The sequence below is a fragment of the Galleria mellonella genome, unplaced genomic scaffold (genome assembly GCF_026898425.1).
Source record: "Galleria mellonella isolate WM207_F2 unplaced genomic scaffold, CSIRO_AGI_GalMel_v1 utg173, whole genome shotgun sequence".
NCBI lineage: Eukaryota > Metazoa > Arthropoda > Insecta > Lepidoptera > Pyralidae > Galleria > Galleria mellonella.
The window spans coordinates 4,691,466-4,713,480 of NW_026442016.1; the positions used below are offsets into that span (position 1 = coordinate 4,691,466).

Sequence of the window (22,015 nt, forward strand, 5' to 3'; positions counted from 1 at the left end):
GTGCATTTTTTTATAACATAATTTCTATAAGTAACTGTACAAAAGCATATAAATAAATAAATAAATAACTATGTCAGAAGTACTAACTTGTAATGAGTACCCATCTATATCGTAATATCTTTTAATAATCCAATTTATTGATACATATTTATATTTAACATGATCTGTTTATAAATAAACCTTAGATGAGATAGCATCTTTAATATCCGATTATATTTGTTGTTTCATATACGATATGTAACTTGTAAGATAGAATTATGTACATGTAATAAAGAAAACATATAAAAACCTATTTTTTTTTAATTCTGAATAAACCGTCAAACCAGTATTGATATCATTTCTTTGTCTTTTATATATATATATATATATATATATATATATATATATATATATATATATATATATATATATATATATATATATATATATATATATATATATATATATATATAAAAGACAAAGAAGTGAGTGTGTGTAAAAATAACGTTATTCAGGACCTATTCCTAAAATTTTATTAACAGCATTCATATTTATTTATCTTCACTTTTTTGTACTATAAACGTGGCTTGTTTCCATACGTAACCCATGGACGCTAGCAACACTATGCGTGTCACATGTGCGTTGACGATCCTGAAGAAACCTTTATACACCCTTTTCGAAAAAAAAACTTTCCCATATTTCTGAATTATTGTTTAAAAAGTACTTTGATAGTGAATTAGAATGTCTTAGTACATCGTCGAAATGTTGTGTATTAATGCCAATAAAACATGTTAGTTTGGTATCAGAGTACTTTAAAAAACTTAGTTCAATTATTACGTAATATATACCAACAACACACACATGAAAAACATTTCCTTCAATTCTTCAACAATCGGGTAATTACACAATGGTCCAAAAACGAATGCTGGCTACAGCTATAATATTACAAAGAGCTACATTCAATAGTGGAAATACCTGTATGAAAGGGAGCCTGGTAAATTTCAATAGAAACATTTTGGTCGGGAATTTCGTAGAGTTTTGTACATAGAGAAAACGCCGAGGCCAATATTGCTTATGTAGTAGGCCCACTCGACCCACTCAATATCTGCTGGTAGCAATATCGGATACAATAAAAAAAGTTATGAAGTTTTATCTAAAACATTTCCAGTTACAGTGCAAAATACCATTGTTTGATTCAATTTAAATTATTAGCATCGATTCTACTATTAAAACTAAATATTTTTATAAAAACATGGATCGAAGAACAACAAGAAATTTTGATCCCCATATATACAATATATTAATTAACATAACCCATTCTTTAAAACTGGTATTAGTTTACATCAATAGGGTCTGAAAAATATGTTTTCATTTCCTAGAACAAAAAATATATTACCAGAAACTAAAAATATAAATTAAAATTCGCGGAAAAAAGAACAACTATATCTGTACCAACGGTACTACATAATGATAGGTATACACATGTATTTTTTTAAATTTTTGGTAATATAAAAAATATTTAAGAAAAAAAAATTTACTAGATCAAGATCGGACCGACAATGAACCGAAACCGGTATCATAATATGAATTCAGCCTAATAATTAAAATAGGTGTATAAAAAGTATAAATGTTTATGAATAAAGGAGTGACAATATATTTCATAGGAGCCCCTAATAACTATTCTAACATTCCATTCCGGGGGGAAAGGGATTGTTAATAATGGAGACTGAGAATCCCATTGCTAGCAATATACCCAACCAGGTCGACCTGCTCGTGGTTCCCTCTGGAAACTATCATGATTCCTTCCTAATGAATTCATCATGATGGGCTAACTGGCCTGTTTTCATTCTCATCGATCACCCTTCACTAGTGCCCCGCCAGCGTATCCCGTTAGCGCAGGCGGGGTTACAATTCCATTTTCATCCAATAAAAAAAAACATTCCATTCCACCCTTAGTCACGGCTTATAAATTAATCTTTGTGTTTACATTAACATAGACACGGCAAGTCAATGATGAATCAGAATTTTTTTATAATAATATTTATGTTTACGTGTAATTGATTAACTGGATTTTAATGAGTTAATTAATGTTTATCGATTCGGTCAATTATTTTAACTTTATTTGGAAGTCTTTTTCAAGGTGAGTACGGTGCTTACATCCCAAATATAAATAATATTTATATAATTACTTATAGATAATTATATTTAGAGTCTGTAAATATTTTATAAATTTTCAGGTGGTTGAACACAATGGTGAGCCCACACTGTTTAGTCAGGTCGGTTTGCCCGGGTTGTTCCATTATATCCCTCGCTTATTTGCCTCACTCACGATATCTTTACTTTATATTCAGTACTATAATGTACCCAACGCCTTTACCCATTGAATCCTTACTTCACGACAAAGCAGCCTATTTTTCAATAATATCGTGTAAATATTTAAACTTTAAGTAACGACTTTTTTACACACATATATATATATATATATATATATATATATATATATATATATATATATATATATATATATAAAAGATGCCACATAATATATACACAAAAAAAAATAAAAGTAAATTGACAATCTCTTCTTTTTTAAAAGTTGATAAATAATAAATGTACTCGTATAACAAATAATATAAATCTAATAATCTTGTAGTTCAATAATTTAATACTTTGATTCCACATAATTTGTTACCGCTCTGCGAAACTCTGGCCGTATATGAAACAAGTTGTGAACAATTTATCTCATTGAACAGACTCGGTGCCCGCGTGAGTGGTACCTGATCAGCATGCAAATTTCTGCGACGTGAGAAGGTAAATAAGCTGTGATTACGATCACGCTTACAAATGCTTGGAACACAAAAGGACATGAACAACACCAGATGAAAATACCTGTACTATATCTACACGTTATATATTATATATATGTTTGTTTATATCTACACGTCTACATATAATTAAATTATAACTAGACGGTTTCTGCACATAGAAGATATTTAGGAAAAATTTGTATGAGATGTGTCAACAAAGGCAACGGAAGCCAAAATAATAATTTTTAGTATCTATCTCCACACATTTGTTCCGGCTTCACGCAATAATTATTGCACCAAATGCAATGCAATTATAACAATTAAATTTTTGAAGGTCGAACTCATCATCTAGTGTAAGTATTATTTTGATACGTCATCATCCATGATCTATTTCATAATTTTTTTTTCTTACGTAAGAAAAGTACTTGTACATTACACGTGATTTTTTGTTGAGAGATTTCCAGAAGGCCAAAGAAAGTTATGGGCTACTTTTTACCATGAGAAAATATTAATTTTCATAGAAAATATAGAATCCAATAATTACCTGCTTCTAATACGCTACGCTACGCTACGCATACGAAGCCGCAGACAAAAGTTAGTGTACATACAATATAGACACGGAAGAGTAAATTTAATATTATTGTACAAGAGTACGTCCGGATTCATTTATCATCGTCGAGGCACAGATAACATAATACGAGGCGAGACAGCTGTAGCTACAAACATTCAATTTAGATATTTTATTTTTATTTATTTAGGACAAACAACAGCAATACAATATTTGAACACAGATAAGATTTCAATACAAACATAATTAACTTATTGTTATACCAACAGATTATTTATTATAATTTTAACAGATAGTAGGTCTCTTTTGTATTTTAAATGTAAATACCTAGAATATAGAATAGTTTTGAATAATATAACTAAAATTTAGACAACGTCGAATAATATCAAGAATATTGTTAATATAACGTTCCTAATTAAAATTCGGCCAAATATCAATAAATTTATACCTAATTCTGAACACCGAACTAAAATTTTAATTGTCTATAAATACTTAGTGATAAGTACGCTTGAATATATAGGTATATAGGTAAAATAGGTGTATAGGTAAGTAAGTTGGTAAAAACCCATGAAGTTTCCAATGTAACGAAAAAAATGTTGAAGATGATAAAGTTGTAGAAAAAATTTCAGATGTTTGCATAACATTTTCAGATTAGGCATCTCTATAGATCAGACTATAAAAAAAAATATTTATTTGTTAGAATCGATACCAAACCTAAATATACATACATACATATCTGTCACGCCTGTCTCCCATTAGGGTAGGCAGAAACAATGGAACGCCAAATGCTTCGATTCAAACAAACCTCTTTCGCTTCTTCCACATTCATCAATCTTTTCATACACGCTCGCCGGTTACGGGTACTTTTAATTTGGCCCTTCTCTCCCTATTTGGTCAACATACGTCCTTCTAGGGCGGCCTCTACCGACATCTCCATTCATTCTTGCTCGATAAATATCTTTCGTAATTCTTATTTCATCCATCCTCTCCAAATGATCAAACCAACGCAACATTCCTTTTTCGATTTTTGTCACTACATCGTCTTTCAGTCCACACTTCTCTCTAATCACACAAACCTAAATATCTGCATTATAATTAATGTAAATACGAACCAGCCTTACAATATGACAGCTTCTTTTATACCACTAAGATAGCATATGACCCACCTGACAGTAAAAATTTGCTGTACTCGCCGAACTTGGTAAAATCTTCACACTTACAGGTATGTGACATAAGTACGATGTTCTCCATTCACGTTGAAATCGTATCTTCAATTAATCACTATGTGATTAAAATAAATATTGTTCGATTCGTCGCTTTAATGTAACGTGTCGTTGTAACTCGTCAAACTTTAAATTTCACACTTTCGAATATATGACGATTAAATCAAATCTTGAATTAATGGCCATTTGATTAAAATACACATTATTCGATTTAACAATAAAATTATTTTATGCCCTGATTCTGACTCGAGTTTCAGCCAACTTTAATTAAACAGATGTGCTTGTATGATAAATAAATTACTAGGTAGCTATTTATAAAAACAATACCTGAGTATTCGAGATGATAACGCTACTAGGATACCATGGACGACACTGTATTCTATGATACCCATAATTCATGTCTATAGACGACAATACATTTCTCCTTGGAGTGAGCGTAATGTGGTATACCACCTTCTATTTTCAGAGATTTACTATTTATCATCTAAATTACTTGTCATGCATTAACATCCACATTTATTATAAAATAACCATACTGCATACATAACTCCAGAATATACAAACCCGAGCCAACACTGAATTTTCTAAATTGACCCGATCAAGAATTGAACCATGGACCTCTATTAAATTCTATTAAGTAAAGCAACGTGGCTACTACCACTACTACAGTGCCACAAAAATTTTACGTCGTTATTATCCAGTATTCTTATTAATTTTCCTTCCTCTAAAATAAAATACAATTATAAATTGAATTTATTTTTTTATTTTTACACATAGCATTTGACATAACACTATCCTAGAATGAATAAATGTTACTTTAAAGAATCTATTTAATTGGTAATAATGTTTGTAATATTTTATTCATTTACTACATTAAGACATTTTGTTTTCTTGATGAACATTCAATATAAAATATTAATAATATACAAGTTATTATAAATTTAAACGATAGATGAATGTAATGACACTATCAAATAAATATTGAATGAGGCTTACAATTATAATTGAATACTGATATTACATTTTTCATTATTACTTTAAAAATAATTAGAATATGATTAAATTAAATTATAGTTAAAGATAGTTAAAAAAATGTACAATAGTGAAAACGACACACATATCAAAGAAACATACCAATATTATGTTTGTCTAAGATCTTAAAAGTAATGCATAGATTATAGGGGATAATGTGGTGATAAACATTACATAAAAAATAAATTAAATAAAACAATGTAATAAAATTGAATCGGATTGTCTACGTATAAGAGACAAGGTTAATAGATAGATACCTATTGTTCTGTATTGTTAAGACAAGTCATCCCAATTTTAATAATTAAATTGAAATAACTTTTTGTGAATAACGTTTAATTGTGGAAGTCATAATTATTTTCTTACATGCTTTACACTCAAGTCAAATAAAAAATATATTTGTGTTTTTAGTACATAGCTTAAAAGCAGGTTAAAGCACTATTAAACATAGCATCTTAATTGTTCTAATAATATGTTACATTTACAATTTATGATAATCATAGCCCTCAATAAAAGACACAGCTTCATTACTGAGACATTACAGTTTAACAGTAACTAAGTATGACATCTGTTGTACAAGGATTGAGGCAGCAGTCGTCGACTAGGCCGCGCTTGGTTTTGGCCCACCGTACGGCGTGGACGCCATGCCTGCCGCTCCATAACCACGCCGGTTCATCAGATTTTGGATCGTCGTACTCTTTTACTGCAAGTGTTTATATTTACATTATCATTGTAGTGAACACAATATGTATAAACAGTATTGATGTTGTCTTGCATTTTGATTGTACGAAATTTATCAAGGTAGTAATTGAATTTCAGAATATTTACAATTTTATACAATACATGTATTGTATGTAATTCTAATAATTGTGTTTTGTCTTAAAACTCAATGAAGACTAATTTGTCCGTCATACATATCTTATTGTACAGGTAAACATAAATATCTTACATATACTTCAGCACATAACTACTTTAAAGTAAGTATAGTATATTTATTGTCGCTATGTAATATATAGCGGTATGGTCTCAGCATAGAATGGACTACCCCTTTCTTTCCTGTGCGTGTTAAAATAGGTGACTAAAGGAACTTAATGATAAAGGGCTGGGCAGCAGCGTCTCTCTTAAAAAATCTCTAAAAGCCTAACTGAGGTTAACAACCCGCCTGCCAAGCGTGGCAACTACTGGCAAACTCTCCCCTTACGGGAAAGGCTTATGTTTAACAGTGGACAGTCAATGGCTGAAATTATGATGATGTAATAAATAATACAAAAGTAATTTCTATCACAAAAGTATTACAGTTTTCGATAACGGTGTTAAATTTGTTTTCAAAGAGTGATTATTCTGTCTTTTTTTTCAACAGAGAAAAATATTCTGTCTAGCAATAGATACATGATAAAAGGAAACTTATCTTATATAATAAAATTACTGTGTGATGGTTATTTAAATGAAATATGGTGTTATTCAAAAGTTTCTTCAGGGTTGGCAACGCGCACGTAATACCCCTAGTGTCTTTTTTACAACACAGGGGGCAAACGAGCATGCGGCTCACCTGATGGTAAGTGACTACCGCCGCCCATGATCACCCACAATACCAGCGGCATTGCAGGTGTGTTGCTGACCTTTTAAAAAGGAATATACTCTTTTCTTGAAGGTTATGTTGTCGTATCGGTTCGGAAATACTGCTGCTGGAAGTTGATTCCAAAGAATGGTTGTGCGTGGAAGAAAGTGCCTTGAAAAACGCACGATGAAAGACCGTTTTGCAGGCGTTCATAGGCTACAGTGACTGTTTACCATCAGACGGGCTGTATGCTTGTTTTCCAGCTTTGTAGTATAAAAAAATTACTAACGTTCAAACGACGGAGATGAACTCCTCTTGAGAACATATTCGGCTCCAAAGCATAGCAAAACCCTTGCTCTGGCTAGCTCTGGTCCACATAAATTCACTTTTTCTTCATCTGCTACTACGTTAAATACCAAAGCAGCAAGACAAGATAAAATTGCCAACTTCATGCTGAAACTCACTTTAATTTTAAACTTGATAAATATTCAAATTAATATTAATTAATTTTACACGTGGACTTTTTTATTTATCTATAAAATGTTATTTAGAAGATTAAACCACCTTACCTAAGATGACACTTATATCAGATCTAAGTAAAGAATGAATGTGAATATGGATAAATTCTACGTAAACTCACCCTTATATAGTATTCTGATCCATATAGGGTTAAATCATGGTACTTAAGAAAGCGTTTCTCCAATATTCGTAAAAGTGCTCTATTTGTTTTTATTTGCAATTCATAGAATTCTCTTAAACTATAATATTTTGTTTATATTGGAGAGCCATGAAAAGAAAAATATATGAATTATTTACAAGTATTTAGGTACTTACACATTTACACAATATCTACATAACGACTTGTTGAACTACTAAGATGCCCAGAGGTAACAAATGCGTAAGGATAGGTAAATTAATAATATTGTTAATTACTCGATATTATTAAATAAAAAACTGAATAATAAAATTTATATAAAAATTAATTTAAACCGCGCAATCCCAGATTAAGATATAGAATACGTTTTATCTTAATTCACGGAGGAAATGTTGCGGGGCACAATTAGCATAATACAATATACTCACACCTTTATTTTCATCTCGTCTGATTCCATGAAAACAACTTAATGAATGGTTTTTGACATTAATTTATGGTGACAACAAATATTCTATGCGAGCCATATGAATAAACCGCATCTCAAATGATATGTAAAAAACGTTGAAAACTTTGAAATCTTAATTATTGTTATTCTGTACTTTTAAGTGCTTACAAAAAAGAGCTTACCAGAGGGAGACTTTGTACAAAAGTCGTTTGCTTATGCATCTCTGTCCCATTCGTGTTTCTACTGTAAAGCAGTTATATTTGCTTTGGCCGTGTTTCGGTTTGAAGGGTGAGTAAGGCAGTGAATTTACAGGTAACAGAGGAATAACACCTTATTCCTCAGGAATGATAACGCATGGAAGGTATCATGGGCGAAACAGTACACTCTGTTAAACCCACAGTACTGCTCATGTCTATAGGCAACGGTTACCACTTTCCATCAGGTGGGCCGTCAGCTTGTTTGCCATTTTAAGTTGCATAAAAAAAATTCGCTGCAAACATTTTAATAAAAAATAGTACTTCGATTTTTGATACTGAATTATATTAATCATAAACTTACTAAGTGTCAATATTGAGACGACTTTCTCTTGTAATTACTGTAATTCCACGAGGTATTTATTAATTACAATCAGTTTAAAATCAATCGAGAATGTATAATAATGTGACGTACTATAACATACTCATGTATTACGAGTATAGGTATACCCTTTTCGATTGTCGAATTTGAAGAACTTAGTTTATATTAACTTTATATCAGTTGATACCTAATTTAGAAATGATTAATAAATTAGGTACCTAATTTAATAACAATAGCATGTGGCTTACAAATGATTAATCACAGAAAATAACACATCTTACAAAGTAGCACCTCAATTTGTGGTGCTCAGACATAAGTAAATATAATCCTCAGATGGATTACTACCCAATATTTTTGGTTTTGATATATTATTATACATCAAAAATTTATTCCACAAGTACAGTAATTTATTAAAGCTATTATTAATTTTCATTTTTCACTATCATCATAATGGCTATTTATTTCATTTCAGCTATTCTTTGTCCACTGCAGAACATGAGATTTCAAATTGATTCTAAAGGTCAGTGGCGACTTTGTACAGAAAAATATAGGATAGAAAAATAGAATACCTACTTTCTTAATAAAGAGGGACAGAATATAATAAAATTGTTAATGTTAATTATAAAAGTATTATTTATTTGAACTTATTTTAATATGTATAATTAATAATACTCTATTAGATAATATTTCGATTAATTAATTTCGAACAAATCAGGATTTTCTCTCAGCACCTTTGCGTCTTCCGAGCAGTACATAATGAGATTTTCCAACGAACAAGGTTGATTGCAGCATTCGTTAGCCACTTGTCGACGCAAGCGCCGCCACCGCTCTTTAGCAAATTCTTGCTCTTCCAATCTTCGTGGTGATAATTTACCTAAAAATCGAGAAAAGTATTAAAATGTTGACTACAATGAAAAATCTTATTACCAACTAACCCTACAGACGTAGTTTCGTCCGAGTTTAATTTTTTTTTTCAAAAAATCTAATCTTTTTTGCCGTGTGATTCCAGCATAAAATGGACCATCCATTTTTCCTTAGGTTTTGGAAGAGACGACTAAGGGAACTTAATGGTCGAGGGGTACGTAACAACATCAATCTTAAAATACCACTAAAGCCTAACTTCGGTTAACAACCCGCCTGATAAGCGTAGCACTACTGGCAAAACTTCTACTAATAACCACCCTATTATACCCATACTATAATACCCATATTTTAATATTTAATATTATACACTCTTTTAAGAAGACACTGGTAAAGGCTAATTTTTTTTTAATATTCCTATCAGTTCACGCACATATAATCGAAATAAACTAATTAAAATTAATAACTAAAATAAACTAAAATTAATTAGAATAGAATAATAAACATTTATTTCCAGAACAACCCATAATTACAACAATAAATTTATACTAAATACAAAAATTAAACTTTTTAAATACCATTAATAACTAGTAACGTTATTAGATCACAAAATTAAGTTCTAAAATATAAAAATGTACTAATTAATTAATCTAATAACTATCAAGACAAAAATAACTTACCGATTAAAATTGATGTATCTCTCTTCACAATTTTGTATTGGTTATCGCATAGTTTACTTATCATCACTGAAAGCTTACTGCTGCAGAAAGAAACCGTGTCAGTAATTTTGTAGGTTTGAACTTCTTCTGCGTGTACGACATTTCTGTATAGTAACAAAATAATGCAAATCTGTAACAAAATGTTAATATAATTAGTTTTTAATTATACTAAGAAAAAAGAAATATAATTTAACTTCACATTTAAAATAAGTAATTATAAATGTGCTCTAAAGAAATTAAATTAACTATTATTTAGCTCCAACTAACGGTTGTTTGTTCAGTAGTAATTTTAGGTTTTATTAAATTAATGCATATTTAAACTAGTAACCCGCAATATAATCATAATCAGATAACATAAGCGCCTGCCGTAAAATATTTTCTAAGACTTCAAGGCCAAACAAAACATAAATTTTATATTAAAACTAGCTGAACAAGTTAAATATTTTTTATTTGGACTTTTATGGTAGAATTTATGACGAATGAAATGTTAAGCCCCATTTACTGGATTAATTTATAAACAAAAACACGAAATTGAGTACGAAAATTCGGAATTTCATTTCATTGTCTGACTATATATGCCTATTTAATGCTACTATAATCACATATACCAGTTCACATGAAAAAAGTTTGCATTTACATTTTTTACAGTGTTTTTATCCATAAAAAATGCAATATAATTTTTTTAAACATATTTTTCTTTTCTCAAAATAAATGTTATAGAGTTTACATTGAAAAGTGCGTTATAAATTTAATTAATAAAAAAAATCAACAAGTCTGTAACAAATTTAATAAATTTCACAGATTTAAATAAGTCAGTTTTATATTTACTGCATTTTTAATTATATTTTATACACATTACACAAAAAATAACAAAATTATTAAAAAGGCACAAATCATATTGTTAATAAATAAATAAAAATATTAACGTACACAGCATAGAAACTGGATACTTCGTGAGATCATGTTAGAAGCACCACTAAATGATTGTTCTGTTTGGCAGATACCTGCTAAATGGGACATTCCCTGGAGTGCGCCTCTAAAAATAAACCCCGTATAGTCCAGAGTACGGAATTACTTAAAACTTGTTTATATCGATAAGGACGTTTACAAAACATTGTCATAGCAATAAGATAAGGGATTTGTTCTGATTTATTGGTTTCTATTTTTCGTCAAATTAGAGTTGAGATTCTATCGAAACTATAAATATTGCTTAGTAAATATTTAAAAAATGAAATGATCAATTAGTGTTAATATACATTTTAATGAGCATTTTTCAAACAAATCTATCACTTTTACGAGTGATAAGGTAGGGACAACGATTGGTCGATTTATAATAGACCATTCATATCAATTTTAAACCGACATCAAAAAGTGTGGGTTTTTTTAATGTTTGTTACCTCATAACTCTGTCAGTTCTAAACCAATTTGAAAAATTCTTTTTTTATCTGAAAGGATGTGCATAAACATTAGTCTCATTGAAATTTTATCAAAATCAGTTTAGTAGTTTAGTTTTTAAATCAAAATAACTAGTTTTGTCACAATTGAAGTCGTTTTTTTAGTGGGACATAATCCTTAATTATTGGCTTATGTACAGAGTATAACGTGTATTAAAAATTTGCTTCATAGCAAATGGTTGAAGCATAAAGATCAACAATTATTTATTAATATATCAATGAATCACACACACCTCCTGTGTTTTTTAATATGGATGATAGTGAAATAATATCCCTACTTAGGTTATCGGTATGCACTGGAGGGCTCCAGTAAGAGATGATAGGTGAGGATAAAAGCAAATCAGTTTTTTTTTTATGGTTTGCGGTGCAATATTTAAGGCATCCCGTCCTCGCTATTGGATACGGGTGACAGAATGCCTATACAAGAGGGTACATGGTGGACGCAATTTAGATGCAATATTTGAGGAGCATTACGGCCGGATACTGCACCAAAAATGAGTATGTGGTCGGCCTCCGAACTGGCGACCTCTGCTGTCTACCGGTCTCCAGTTCGAGGGACGACCGATTACTGGCCGTAAGAGATGACGCAGGGCGTTTATGAAAACACACTACAAAACACACAGGGCGTGGCGAATCTTAACGGATTTACTAGAAATTAACCAAGATAGCTTTCAAGTAGGATCGCATGGAGTAGCGCGGATAAGGTTGCCATTTCATTTTCATCTTATGAAAGAACTATGTTCTATCTCTCGTCCTATTGTTAATCTCTCAATTTGACAATAATAATAGGAAAATAGATAATTACAAGTAAGCAAGATATGAAGTTTGGAATTTTATCATCACAAAGGAGTACATTGTGCATTAAAACATTCAAAATATTTCTTGTTTCATATCTTTTATGAGTAAAACGTTATTACTTACTAAAACGTTCTTACTAAAGGGCCTTTCAGTGAGATGTCTGCCCTTGTGTGACTCTTTAATAATATTCATCTAGTTATACGTCTACATAACTAGATGTGTAGGGCAAAAGTTATATAGATTTGTACCTAATATAGATCATAATTTATCGTGATTGAATCTATAATTACTCAAAAGTGAAAGCTTCGAGACCTAGTGATGTACTACTCTAACTTATAGACCGCAAAGATCGTGAGTCTGAATCTTGCCCGACTCCAAAAACTTTGTATCGATTCCAGTTTTCAACTAAATCTGGATGGGAAATATCAATAATGAACCAAATTCGGTGACAGCAAACTCACTACATGGTAGTAGTACGTTGGATTCTAATATGTGGGTGTGTTTCCTGCTACATTTACCATAATGGCAACAATTGATAATTGCCTTTATCTACCCCATTAACATTCATTATCGTGATCATATTTATTTATTTTAATTTACAAAATATTATTTTACAGATAGAGAACAGACCTGCTGATGATTAGTGGTGGTATCATTGACATTGTAACTTGTGACACACCAATAATGCTATAAATCATTTTGTCGAAAGCAAAAGATATAGGCGAAAACCTTTGGAATTCATAACTCTCCTCCGGATCTGCAAGGATTTATCATGAAAAAATCTTTATAATTTTACATTCTACGATCTTCGTGATCTTGTTTAAGGAAGATCATATCCCACCGTAGATCATTTTTGAAACGTTATTCGGAAATTAGGCTAATACAAAATAAAAAAATATATACATTAACGTTCAACGTAAAATTAAAATTCAATCCTTATGCTACAATCTACGTGTGTGTGAAATTAATTTATTTAAATTATAAGTTATATAAATTTAATAAAGAAAAAGTGTATTTTATTTTCTAAAAATTAATATTTCACCAACTTCGATAGAAAACTGTCTATCGAATTATTAGACGAAATTATAGCTGATACATTTTTCTTTAGTCTGTATCATTTGATGCTAAATTTAGCTATAATTTTGGTATGAAATTCCTCCTGGACGGTACATAATACCTATTGACTACAAACATGTAATTTTTTTTCTTTATTTGTAAAAGCTATGAAAAGTTTTCGCTTACATTCAGTTCAATAGATAATTAATTTCCGAGCATTTTTGTTAACTGAAACAACTCTGCACAATTAAGTACTCTTTGTCATCGCGATAATTCTTAGCGAGTAACGGGGAGATAAAGATAAAGCTACCCCCATATGTCCTAAGATCAAATAGGAATGAAACGCCTTAAGGATAAACAGAACACGATGCTTTCAATACTCTTCGTTCTTACATTATTATAAATGAGAAATAAATTTTCTTATTTGTTACCACTTGACGTCTTAAATGCTCTACTTACCAATTATATACGTCTGACTCAGAAAAGCAATTTTTTCTATCTCATTTAATCAATATAGGTACACCAATCACGCAGGTAAAGGAGTGGTTAAAAATTAGTATTTTGTTATCTACAGTCAGATAATACTTTCTATCCAGAAGGAAAGGAATTTGTTAGTAATGGGATCTAACAGCCCCATTGTTAGCAATATATCAGGTCGACCTCCCCGCAATCCTTCTAGACACCATTGTGGTTAATTGTTGTAGATTCCACATCTGTCATCTTTCACTGGTGCTTTACTAGCAATAACGATGGCGTAGGCGGGTTTACCATTCCACTTTCATCGATAAAAAAAAATAAGTACTTTAAATCATATGAACTTGCTTGCTACTTTTTGTAGATAACGTTAAAAACTAAGTCACAAAATAATATATTATATATTTTTAATATAAATATAATAATAGTTTCTAACGTTTTCATAAGTCTATATGTACTCATATAATAAATAACAAGAGAGGGCATCAATAAGTACAACTCGGTGCACATAGCAACAGGGTCTACGAGAGATAGCGCCCGGAAGTTGTCGCTCACAACTAAATTATAAATAGAAAGGTCACAGTCGGTGTCCATATTACAATATAGGATAATAATATAAATGACATCTCTATATGATGTCTGCTACCCCTATGGGTATGGTTTATTGTTGAAACACATTTGTAAATTTGTACGCACATTTCCCTCTGGTAATTAATGTACCTTTGTACTCAAGGTTTTTATTTTTTTATTTTAAAGGATTAAGAACAAGAGCATTATTATTAGACCATGCAGCGATGCGATCTACATTTAATTTACATAAAATAAAGATGTAGTATAATTATACTAATATTATAAAATGGTCATGGTTATGACGTTTTAATGACTCATTCGATCGTTAGTTTATTTGACATACACATACTATTTAAAAGTAAAAAAAACGCAATTGTTTATCCCGGTTAATATACCCCAATCACACGGACAATCATAGGTAAAGACTAGTCATAGAAAAGTAAGTACCTACATCTTACATCATCAAAACATGCACTTACGTTGGGGAAATGGATTGTTAGTAATGCGAACTACCAGTCCCATTGCTAGCAATATACCCTACGATGGGTTAACTGACCTACCATTTCATTCTCACCTATCATCCCCCACTGGTGCCCTGTCAGCGCATATCGTTAGCGTAGGTAGGATTACCATTCCAGTACCATCCATTAAAAAAAAACTTGCACTTATCTACCTAATAATTATGCTAAAATATTGATATAACGATTATAATAGTGGCCTCGGTACACAGATACAGCTATTTATTTATTTGTAATGTTATTAACATAATGAAATTATTATTAAGTACATACATTTATCGTTGAGTACATATCATGCACACATCGCTATATCTTGACATTTAAATCAACATAATAAAATTTTATATTAATATAATTTTATTTTGAGTGATGAATATAACTTTTTATGCAACACAATGTATGACAATGTAACACACACAATGCCTTTCATACATTGCCATTCCTGAGGTCTGTTTTATTACGCCTCAGTACTCTGTAGTTTTGCTGCTCTATCGCCCACCCTTTAAACCCTAACCCAGCCATGCAAGCACAACTGCTTCACAACAGAAAAAATGAGTGGAACAATAGTACCCAACTTTTAAACAAATTCCTCCTCTGTTCATTCACCTGGAATTCCAATTCAGTGTTCGATAGTGCAAATAAAAATATTTCACGCAACGAATATGTTGTGAATAAATAATTAAAAATGCACATAATATTTTATTCTATTCAATATTATAAATGTCAAAGTTTGTGATGAAATATGGGTGAATGAATATTACTCTTTCATACAAAAACTACTAAATGGATTTAAAAGAAATTTGGTACACAAAAAGGTTATATCATAACATAGCGCATACATTGATTCATGCGAACGGAGTCGCAAGATATAGGAGTTATAAATAATATTAATTAAAAAGTATTAGATTTAGGAATAAACCAATTTTTATATAATTAAACCAATCAATGTGAAAATCTAAAAGTTTATATGAGAAGTATGATTTTCTTTGTGTACTCTTTAATTATTATTTTTTTTTTATTAATATTATTTATAACAAAATAGACGGTGGCGCAATATAACGTCCATATTGCATCATCGACCGCTTTATCACGATGCTAAAGAGTGACTTCAGAACTTAAGAGTTCAAGATTAGTAAATTAAAAATTTAGGCTCAGTAAGATCGACCTACTAGTCATACATCAAATTACTCCAAGGCGATTGTAAAGCAAATATTCCCAACCAGTCTAATTTCAAAAAGAAGTTTCTTCTATGACCCCCACTAGCCCAGACTCAACGCCTCCTGACTTTTTTATGGAGATACCTCATACAGCAAGTCTACATCAACAACCTAAGAAACATTGATCATCTCAAAGGAAATAGGCGTAGTGAAATGGCAGTGATTACTAAACCTGCATCACTAAAGAAATCTTTACTAATCTCCGCTCGTAATTAGAGGAGTGCCCGTAAGGAGAGAGTGATAATATTACGTTATTTTTATATAATTAAGTTTCACAAAAAAAAACTTTAATTGTGACATAAACACTTATTTTGATTTTAAAATTAAACTACTGGTCTAATTTGCCAATATTTCTATGGAACCAGTTTGTAAATGTATTCTTTTAAATAAAAAAGGCATTTTCCAGATCCAAACAACTGATGGAATTATAAAGAAAACAAAAAAATTACAAACGAATTGAGATCCTCTTTCTTTTTGAAATCGGTTGAAAATAAACTTCATTTATTACCAAATAATTCTTTACTTTTATTTTTTGTCTATTTTTAAAATATACACCCTGTATTAACGCAGTAAGGCATTAAGGAGTTGTTATAAAGATTAAATAATAAAAATAACAGAATACAAAAACACATTTAACCAAAAACGAAAAATTTTAATTACAACAAAAATAATTTCATTTCTTTTGAAGCTTTGTAAAATTTACTTCAACTGTGTACTTTATTATAAATTAGAGGTAATAATCAAAGCGTTTATTAATCAAATAAAAACAGATATATATGAAAATGACGTGATGCACTTTCATATATTCTCATTACATTACTTCGAAGATCTGTAAATCATATATGGCGATATAAATATTTAGACTACATATTAAGGAAGCTGTTATATTATTGTTTAACCCCCTTATTCATAAAAACGACAAACCTCTTATAAACTTATTTTATTTACTGAAGGTTTTGTCTTTTTCATTTGCGCTAATTTATACTATTTTACGTGAGCATAACCACAGAAGATAACAATAGCTAGTTATATATTTAACGGTGTAATGATCACTTAACGTCAACTCTATACTACCATGTGTCTTGTATATTAAACTAGTCTAATAGGCATATGCCTAATAACCATAATAATAACCATATGGTTATTATCTATTTATTTGAGAACTTGTATGATCAAATGGAATATATATAAAATTATTGTTATTTAAAAATCATTAGTAAAGCGACATATTAGTAAATTGACCTAACCTTAATTTGTTGTTATGGTTGGGCTGTTGATAATGAGCGAGACATCCCTTGCGGCGCCTGATAAACTGTCGACAACACGTAAACAAGCTTTATCTTGGGCGCGTGTCGGCCCTATACGGCACATTTGACACAATTCTTCGGTTATTTTGATTCCTCCTGGATCCACCGCGACACTAGGGTCACTAGATAATATAATGGTGTTGAGTCATTTGCGAAACATTTTGTGTGTAAATAATGGCGCCTGCCACGTTGTTGCTAAGTACTAACTGCCAATCTATGCACATAAATACACAACATTCTATTTATAAACTAGGCAAGTTTTAAATTATTTTCGTAAATAAATTATATTGAAAACCACATAATATGATTGTATCAACCGTTAACTGTCCACTGCTAAACATAGTTCTCCCCCTTGGAGGATTTTGCTAGTAGTTGACAGGCAGGTGGACAACCGCAGTTAGGCTTAAGTGATGTTTAAAGAGAGACGCTGCTGCCCATCGGTCGACCATTAAGTTCTCTTAGTCACCACTTACGACACCTACGGGAAAAAAAGGTATGACCTATATTCTATGCCGGAAATACACGATCATGTGGTTAAGATGAATTTGTTTAATTAATCTTTCATTGGGCCCATTTATATTAATGTAAAAAATCTATAATATTTGCCTGTGCTCATTACCCATGTGTTCCTGTACAGAATTATACAGAAAACATATTGAGATGTAAAATATCATTGGTGAAAGGCTCCAAAAATGACAAACAGAAATATACTAAAAATTTTAGTTATCTCCCTGGAATGAAGATTGATTTTCAAGACACGTGGTACAATGTTCGAAGCCTTCAAGTTCTTTATAATGTGCACGTGGTATCAAAGTAAAAAGGATGTATTAAGGTTTTATAACGGTTGGCAACGCGCACGTGATACCCCTAGTGTTACAGGTGTCCCTAGGCTACAGTAACCATTTGTGTGAATGAATGTGCTGTGATGAATTGTGAAAAGAAAATAAATCTATTTATTATTATTATTATTTAGACGGGTTGTATACCTGTTTGCCACATTCGTGTTAAAAAAAACTTGACTCATTGTTTTAAATGTAAACACGTATCGTGATGTTTTTTATTTGTTTTCCATTTATCAAACTACAAACAAAATTTTAATCAGTAGTAGGTATAAATAATAATTATGAACTTAAGAACTTTGACTAACTGGAGTAGGTATTATATATTCATAAGTGAAAATGGACAACAAATCTCATTAAACAATCATAATATGACTAGCTAAAGTTCTACAGAATAAAATACAGGTATCATTATCTCTACAATGATGTATAATTTTTAATCAATTTATTAAAGAGAAGATTCTCAATTCTACTTGTATATTTTATTTTTATTTATTTATACTTTATTGTATATTAAAGAAGTTACAGAAAAGTTGTAACCAGGAAAGGAGATTACAATAGGCAAATAACCCTATAGGAGCCTATCTCATTTTCTTTCAACAAACTTAAACTGATTAGGTGAATGGATAGAAGTAGATAGTTACTTTGTAAAATGTGGAATTCAAAGATTTTATTAATATTGAATTATATATACTATAATTTATAGTACTTAAAATCTAAATAATAACATTTAAGTTTTTGCATGCGGCACATCCTTATTAATTCTAAACAACTTTCTTCTGCCACTAACATCAATATCAATAAGTGTCAACAACGCCCTAGATTGTCCACCCCTACCTACTATTACCCCCTTATTAGGAGAAGCCCGTAAGCCTTGTGCTACTTGTACAATGATTATGACAACGTGACCCGCCCATCTCTACTTCCGGTTTCCTATTTTTTACACAACACTTTAACTTTTATTTTTTGTTGCGTCACTCATTTCTTTTTCCAATAAATTGCTATTATTCTGAGTATTGAGTTCTCCATGAGGAGAAAATTTTATCTCGAGAAAAATACAATGACCTCAGATACAATCTAGAACTTTATTTACTTTAAGTAATATTATCTATGCTTGATGCAATCTATTGAAACTATGCTATATAGAAAAATGTTTTGTATATTTTTATCATGTTAATGCTTAAGCAGATAAAGGAAACACTAGGCGTCATGTCGAATAGGGAGATAAAGGATATGGCCTGGGATAGAGCTGGCTGGAGGAAGATGCATGAATTAGTTGCACCGACAAGAGGAAACTCTTAAATGAAAATGAGTGCTTAAGCAATATTTATACAATAATCTATATCATCAATCAAAATTAACAAGAGCTATTCATTATATTTGAAGATAGAACTCAGAATAAAACTACATATGTAAAACCTAGATTAGATTAAAGTATAACTTTTGGTCTAACAAGGCGAAACAACACACGGATTATGTTAAATACCAAAAAAACTCATATAGTAATTCCAGGTTATATTTTCACGTTGCGTTCCGCTACGCTATATGGAGTTCTCGGTATACGTGGTCTAGAGAGTTCTAGTGATTAATGTGACGTCACTAGACGCGCTCAACATGCCGTCTTGCTCGATTAACTTGAGTGACTTTATGTACACACTGATGCATACACTACATTATCTGTCTACTCGGGGATGAAGAAACTATCTGCCAATAAATTGCTAGATATGTTTCGATTGATATGCCGGAGTAGTTTTTTAATCACAGGATAAAAAAGATTTTAAACAAGATCATATCGAGAGCTAGGTAATTGGTGACATTATCGCACCATAAGGAGTCCTTTGTACCTTTTTAATACAGAACCCTAAAACATAAACACTGTTCGAAACGACAAACTATTGAAAAAATAAACATACCATAAATAGACGATGGTGTTGTCGAAAATCAGCGATTGTGTCTAGTGTCATGGTAGTTGACTATGAATTTTAACAAAAGAATTAACTACGATAATTTCCAGAAGGAACCGCGTGCACGCCTCAATTACTAACAACACCCCCCCCCCCTACATAAAGCATATTACTTGTTATCATTATTAATGAGTTGTTTTATTAGATTTCAATTACCGTTTTATTACTTTATTTATCTAATTCAAATATATTTTAAAATGTTTCATTTTCATTGTATTACATTCTTTGTCTATTAGGTATGTAAGTTAATCTACGAGTGATAAATAAGCCAATAAACACATTAACCAACCAACTAACCAAAACAAGTATTTATGTGTTCAATACGAAGATTCTAACATAATTGGAAAATGTTACGTACAAGTTTATCCCCAAAATGAAAAAACATGATCCAGACATCTAAAATGTAGCTATGAATATGCTCACGACCATAATATCTGGAGTAATTCATTCACTTATTCATAACAAAATAAGTATAGGTATTTTGTCATAAGTATTTTGTCAACTTGTGTCGGCCGTTATAAAAAAAATACTCACATCTTGTTTATGATAGATTTAAACTACAAGCTTGGCTACTTAGATAGCTTTTCCCACTTACATAGATACCTATGCTTTCTTTGGCACTAGATAAGAAGCATAATCCTAATAATATAACAAGTGCGAAAGTTTGTAACGATCGATGGATAGATGATTTACTCTTTCACGTAAAAACTAATGAACTGATTTGAATAAAATTTAGTACACGGGTTGTTTATACCCTAGCTTAGCAGATAGGATATTGTATATATTGAAACAAACGGGTGAAGCCATGGGATGCAGCTAGTTCGTAATAAATAAAATAACATAGTTATATTATAGTTACTAATAAATGAGCGTATATTTCTGGAATAAAATTAACAGTTATATATGTCAATTATGAGATATGAGATATAAATGAGAAAAATCATAAAATAAAAAATAATGTAAAGAGACAGAATGTAACAATTTATGCCTCATTTAACTTCAAAAGAAACACCTACCTCGTCATCATATATTGTACAACGCATAAAAAGTTTATTATGGTATAATAACAACATCTTTATAGCTACTAATATAATCTTGTATAACTTTAAGACGCAAAGAGGAAGAAAGTTTTCCTACATTTCGAAAACACACTTGCCAAAGTCGTTAAACGAAAACAAAGAATGGACCCTTATCTGGAATTACGATTCGAGTTACCAAGTGAAATTGTAAAAGTCCACCTACATCATTAACAACTTCTTTGAGCAATACGCTCTGATCTCAATCATATATTTAATATATTAAGTATTTAGACTGTACAAGATGAAATTGAAATTATTATTGTCCTTTAAAGAAAATGTTTTACCAGTAAAACTAGGTATAATATTTATATTATTATAT

General features: G+C 30.6%; 2 protein-coding genes across 4 annotated transcripts; both read right to left on the reverse strand.

Annotated features, from left to right (window-relative positions):
- Positions 1-5,546: 5,546 nt before the first annotated feature.
- On the reverse strand, positions 5,547-7,773 carry LOC113515626 (bombyxin B-3-like). 2 transcript variants are annotated; one of them, XM_031912081.2, is made up of 3 exons: positions 7,734-7,767; positions 7,454-7,627; positions 5,547-6,309 (listed from the first exon to the last, which is right to left on the reverse strand). In XM_031912081.2, exons 2-3 carry the CDS (start codon positions 7,614-7,616, stop codon positions 6,152-6,154), a joined length of 321 nt encoding a protein of 106 aa, XP_031767941.1. In that variant the 5' UTR covers positions 7,617-7,627; positions 7,734-7,767; the 3' UTR covers positions 5,547-6,151. The 2 variants fall into 2 exon arrangements, with proteins under 2 accessions (XP_031767941.1, XP_031767936.1); XM_031912076.2 differs by having other exon boundaries at positions 5,548-6,309; positions 7,454-7,617; positions 7,734-7,773.
- A 116-nt stretch (positions 7,774-7,889) lies between these two features.
- On the reverse strand, positions 7,890-11,467 carry LOC113515625 (uncharacterized). Of its 2 annotated transcripts, XM_052893392.1 has the most exons (4): positions 11,351-11,467; positions 10,382-10,550; positions 9,572-9,714; positions 7,890-7,922 (listed from the first exon to the last, which is right to left on the reverse strand). In XM_052893392.1, exons 1-4 carry the CDS (start codon positions 11,438-11,440, stop codon positions 7,905-7,907), a joined length of 420 nt encoding a protein of 139 aa, XP_052749352.1. In that variant the 5' UTR covers positions 11,441-11,467; the 3' UTR covers positions 7,890-7,904. The 2 variants fall into 2 exon arrangements, with proteins under 2 accessions (XP_052749352.1, XP_031768164.1); XM_031912304.2 differs by lacking the exon at positions 7,890-7,922 and having other exon boundaries at positions 9,456-9,714.
- Positions 11,468-22,015: the final 10,548 nt, after the last annotated feature.

Bases quoted from the DNA above. Each gene is read 5' to 3' on its own strand.
- LOC113515626 (XM_031912081.2), bottom strand. From the start codon at position 7,616: ATGAAGTTGGCAATTTTATCTTGTCTTGCTGCTTTGGTATTTAACGTA. The intron at 6,310-7,453 runs GTTAGTAATTTT...AAACACTTGCAG, and splicing joins TTCATCTCCGTCGTTTGAAC to TAAAAGAGTACGACGATCCA.
- LOC113515625 (XM_031912304.2), bottom strand. From the start codon at position 11,440: ATGTCCCATTTAGCAGGTATCTGCCAAACAGAACAATCATTTAGTGGT. The intron at 10,551-11,350 runs GTACGTTAATAT...ATTTTGTTACAG, and splicing joins GTATCCAGTTTCTATGCTGT to ATTTGCATTATTTTGTTACT. The intron at 9,715-10,381 runs GTAAGTTATTTT...CTCGATTTTTAG, and splicing joins AGATACATCAATTTTAATCG to GTAAATTATCACCACGAAGA.